The sequence below is a fragment of the Montipora capricornis genome, unplaced genomic scaffold (assembly GCF_036669925.1).
Source record: "Montipora capricornis isolate CH-2021 unplaced genomic scaffold, ASM3666992v2 scaffold_461, whole genome shotgun sequence".
Lineage (NCBI taxonomy): Eukaryota > Metazoa > Cnidaria > Anthozoa > Scleractinia > Acroporidae > Montipora > Montipora capricornis.
Window position 1 is genome coordinate 95,001 of NW_027180197.1, and position 5,000 is coordinate 100,000.

A 5,000-nucleotide genomic window follows, 5' to 3' on the forward strand; every position below is an offset into this window, starting at 1 on the left:
CCAGATGGTTTTATAACATGATAATGAGGGTTTCTGTTCAAAAACACCCTTTAGAAATCGCTTTACTAATGGGTGCGTACCAAAGGCAGCAGAGTCACTAATGACAAGTATTGTTGAAATAGCTGATCTTGCTGTATTAACTCCACTATAGCCAACACCTGACTTGACTTATTGCTTGAGCTACAGTAGCTGAAACTGGACTGATCCCTTTTGAGCTGCAGTAATTTCCCCACTTCGAAAGATACGTTCGGTACTGCTTTTTTGTCCCGTTTCTCCAGGTACACAGGATGATATCTGAAGCTGCTTGTGAAAGGCCGCTTGCATGCAACTGTTCCCGGATAAGTAGCAGATGAAAAGGTCCAGTTTCTTGTGTAATGGATGTACTTTTTGTGGGTGGCTGGGTAACAAAAGTAGTCTGGCATTGTGCTGCAGAAGGACTGGGCAGCTTATCAGCATTCTCATAGCCATTGAGTACCACACCTGAGTTGGCCATCTGGGGATCACCACTATCCCCGTGGCTTTGTCTTGTTCCAGTTTTTGAAGAACCTTTGGAATCACACTGAAGGGGGAAAATAATAACCATTTAGTTCATTCCACTGAGCTGAAAAAGCATCTACTAAGTATGCTCCAGGGTCAGGTCGGAAGGAAATATATCTTTGGAATTGTTTATTGAGTCTCGACGCAAACATGTCAACATCTGGGCGAGCTTGCAGCTTATCAAGGGCTTTATTTAAGAGAGTGGGGTTCAGCATCCACTCAGTATTGGTGTTTATTTCCCTTGACTGTCTATCAGCTGCTACATTACTTTTCCCTGGTATGTGTTCTGCAGATATCCAGATGTTTCTAGCCATGCACCAGCACCAGATATCTAAAGCCACTTTGTTGCATTGTACAGAGTGATTAGTGCCCATGTTATTTATTGCTGCCATTGCTGTTGTATTATCAATTTTCAGTCTGACATGTTTATTATTTAGTTTTGTCACAAAAGCTTGGAGTGAAAAGAAGGCAGCCATTAATTCTAGGTAGTTGATATGCTCTTCAGCTTCTTGGGGTGTCCAGTGGCCCCCACAAGTCAGATCTTTGAAAACACCTCCCCATCCAATTTTTGATGCATCAGTGCTAATTGTTAGTGATGGGGGGTCATGATTTATAACGTTGAATGAGTTTTCAATATTTTCGATCCACCATTGTAGTTCTGTTTTGGCATCTGTGGAGAGTGACATAAAGGCCTCATAGTTGCCATTATTGTCTTTGATAGCATGAGATTTCTCTTGTTCTAGTTTTCTGTAATACAATGGCCCATACATAACAGCAGGGAAACTTGAGACCAGTAGTCCTATGACACTTGCAACCTCTCGTATAATGTATTTTGACCTCTCCTGCAGTGCTGTGCATGCATTCTTAATTTTTTGTTTTTTCTCCATGGTCAGTCTGACAGTCATTGTGATGGAATTTAGCGTAACTCCCAGAAAATTAACTTCTTGGGATGGTATCAGACATGATTTTTCAGGGTGAGGACAAAATCCCAGGTCAACAAACAGTTTTAATGTTTCAAGCACAGTAGTTAGACATTCGGTATAAGTATCACCCTGAATGTAATTGTCATCAATATAAGCTGCCAAGATGTGGCCTTGTAACCTAAGACAAGAGTGTACTGGCTTTATGAGCTTTGTGAATTTCCTAGGGCAGAAACATAACCCATTAGGGAAGCAAGTGAACTTGTAGAAGTTTCCTTTCCAGTGAAACTTGAGATATCTTTGATGTTTCTCTGATACAGGCACAGAATAGAAGGCATCTTTGAGGTCGATGGTGGCCATGAAACAATTTGGACGTATTAGTCTAATTACTGAACCAAGAGTATCCATTTTGAAATGGTGATAAACAATGCTCTTGTTTACTGCTTTAAGGTTTAAAATCATACGGTGTGATCCATCTTTCTTTTCTCTCAGAAAAATGGGGGAAATAAAATCTTCAGTTTCCCGGACAGTTCTGACAATCACACCTTTGTTTAAAAGCTTTTCGATCTCAGTGTAAATTATTTCAGACTCAGTATCTGAGAACTCTCGAATGGCCGGTGGCCCGTAATGGACTGGCAGGTATCTAAAGTCAATAGTTGTGCCGGTTATCATATCTAGAATTTCTCTATCAGATGTAATAGTTATCCATTTAGAAAGGAAACTGGTAACGTTACCTGCTTTAAAGCATTTAACATTTTGCTCTAAGCCAGTAATAATAACTGGTAATAGGGTTTCAAATTTACTTACATCGTGAATAACTGTTTGTAATGTTGAAGTTAGACTCACTTGGTGTCCTCCGTCTTCTGGTTTAAGGCCCATGGTTTCTTTTTGAACGAGTTGTAGCTCTTGCGATGCCCTAAAAAAGGTTTGCTATTATAACAATAATAATAAAAATAATAATCATAATAATAATAATAATAATAATAATTTGTGAACTTATTGTGCGCAGCTTAACATGAGAATGATCAGCCGTGCATTACAACTGCATTACTTTACAAGAATTTAACAAAAGATAATGCATGTAAAAACTAAAACAAAAAAAAAAGAAGAAGAATATATATGCATACAAGTAAGAATTGAATATAAAATTGCTCACCACTATAAAGTCCTAAAAAGATAAGTCTTAATATGAACCTTAAAACTGTTCACATTAGTAATCTCACAAAGTTTTTTTGGAAGAGAGTTCTAAAGCCTTGGCGCTGCTAGCATAAAAGCTCTATCACCTAACGTCTTCGATCGAACAATTGGCATAGAAAGTAAAATACTACCTGAAGATCTAAGGTTATATAAGGATGATTTAAATGTTATTAAATCACATAGATATTTATGAGCAAAGCCGTGAATTGCTTTGAATGTAATAAGCAGTATCTTAAATTGTATCCGGGCTTTAACAGGAAGCAAATGCAGACCACGAAGAAGGGGTGAGATGTGGCAAAACGTAGGGGCATTTCAAATTAGCCTGGCTGAGGCACTCAAAACTCTCTGCAATTTGTTAAGCTGGTAGTTGGGCAGCCCATACAAAAGACTGTTACAATAATCAACACGAGATGTAATAAATGCATGGACTAGCATTTCCGTTGATTCTCGAGATAAATACTTGCGAATGCGTTTGATATTATGCAGATGGTAAAAGGCAACACCGCATAACTTGCTAATATGAGTTGACATAGTGAGCTGCTCATCAAACCAAGAGCCTAGGTTTCTAGCTACTGTTACAGGACAAACATCAGTAGACCCAACCCTAATGCAACTGATGTTAACCTTGGCCAGCTGCTGCCTAGTACCTATAATTAAAAATTCTGTTTTATCTGAAATCATCCAACTCCTAATGTCACGGATACAGTCAAGTCATGGACTTGATGGCAAAATCAGCATCCGCAGATCGACTAGGGCTGAATCATACATACAACTGTGTATCATCAGCATAGCAGTGAACTTGTGGGAGGTGGCTTTCAACGATCTGGAACAGTTTGCGTGTGTAGATAGTGAAAAGCAAGGAACCCAAACATGATCCTTGAGGAACACCTTGTTTTAAGGGAAACTGATGTGAGAGACTGCCATTTACAGAGACCTGCTGGAACCGGTCAGAAAGATACGATTTAAACCAGGCAAGCGCATTGTCAGTTATTCTCAAATCAGACTGAAGACGATCAATCAGCTTCTCATGATGTATAGTATCAAAAGCTGCACTTAAATCTAATAATACGAGCAAGGTGACATGTTGCTCGTCCATAGACATCAAAATATCATTCTTAACTTTAAGTAAGGCCGTCTCGGTGCTGTGTTGCTGTTTATACGCCGATTGAAGCTGAGAATGTAAATCGTTGGCAGTCAGATGCTCCATAAACTGCTCAAACCCAGCCCTCTCCGACAATTTAGAAATATAAGAGAGGTTACTGACTGGACGGAAATTTTTGAACGCAGAGTCCAAACCAGGCTTCTTGAGAGATGGTAACACAAGCGCCTCTTTCCAGGCCTCAGCGAATCGACCGGTGTCAAAAAAGAGGTTAATCAGTTTAGTGATATCTGGCAATAGAACATCCAGCAACTTGAGAACGATGGGAGTGGGAATGGGGTCGAGTTGACAAGATTTGCCCGCTGCTTTACTAATCAACAAGCGCACTTGTTCTTGAGAGAGAGCCTTGAAACCGGTAAACCGTTCTTTCAGGCATGTAATGTCAGTAGCAGGTAGAGATGTTATAGATGATGTAGATGAATTAGCTAAAGACGCGTTTATATTCTCAATCTTCTGTGCAAAGAAATTTCCAAAATCATTGGCAAGCCGGACATTGTCAACACTAGGAAACGATGCAGTGTTGGTGTCACACAATAGGGACTTTGTAACATTAAACAGTTTTCTCTGATCAGAACTGTTTTGCTGGATATGATTGGTGTAATAATCACAGCGAGCTTGGTTCATTAAGTTTATTGCATGGTTTTTCTTCTTTTTGAAAACACTTAGATCCTGTGAAGATTTAGAATAGCGCCATTTCCTCTCAGCTCTCCGCCTAGCCTTAACAGCATCCTTAGCTTTGTGGTTAAACCAAGGCACGCGCTTTCTGTTAGCAACAGACTTAGTTCTCAGAGGGGCATATTTATCAAGTAACGACGACAGTGTGGAGTTGTAGTAGGAGACCATCATATCCAAATCCGTGAAAACACTGGTGCATAATTCAGACGCCATTAAATCAGCTCTGAGTGCATCCATGTCAATAGATTTTAGCTGCCTGTAGCTGATTTCCTTAGCAGCTGTACAGGGTTTCACTGAATCAAGTTGACACAGTACTGCAGTATGGTCAGAGATAAACCGATCAATCAACGGGGCAGACTTAATAACCTAATCATATTGCCTGGTGATCACCAAGTCCAGGGTGTGGCCACTGTCATGGGTAGGACCAATCACATGTTGTTTCAGGCCAAGCGACGCCAGCAAATCCAAAAATTCACAAGCATCAGAGTCGTTTACATTATTAACATGGATGT

General features: G+C 39.9%; 1 protein-coding gene across 3 annotated transcripts in view; it reads right to left on the minus strand.

The window, feature by feature from the left end:
* Window positions 1-5,000, minus strand: part of LOC138036129 (uncharacterized) — a 17,249-nt gene that overhangs the window by 629 nt on the left and 11,620 nt on the right. For 2 of the 3 annotated variants that reach the window (XR_011129810.1, XM_068882486.1), the window contains 2 exons: window positions 2,265-2,373; window positions 1-559 (listed from right to left, as the gene is read on the minus strand). The exon at window positions 1-559 is cut by the window's left edge and continues 629 nt beyond it. Coding sequence is in view for 2 of the 3 variants with exons in the window: in XM_068882486.1 (XP_068738587.1) it covers window positions 146-559; window positions 2,265-2,373 (523 nt within the window). In the remaining variant the exon portion in view is untranslated. The remainder of the gene's footprint in view (window positions 560-2,264; window positions 2,374-5,000) is intronic. The other variant, XM_068882487.1, reaches the window with a different exon arrangement.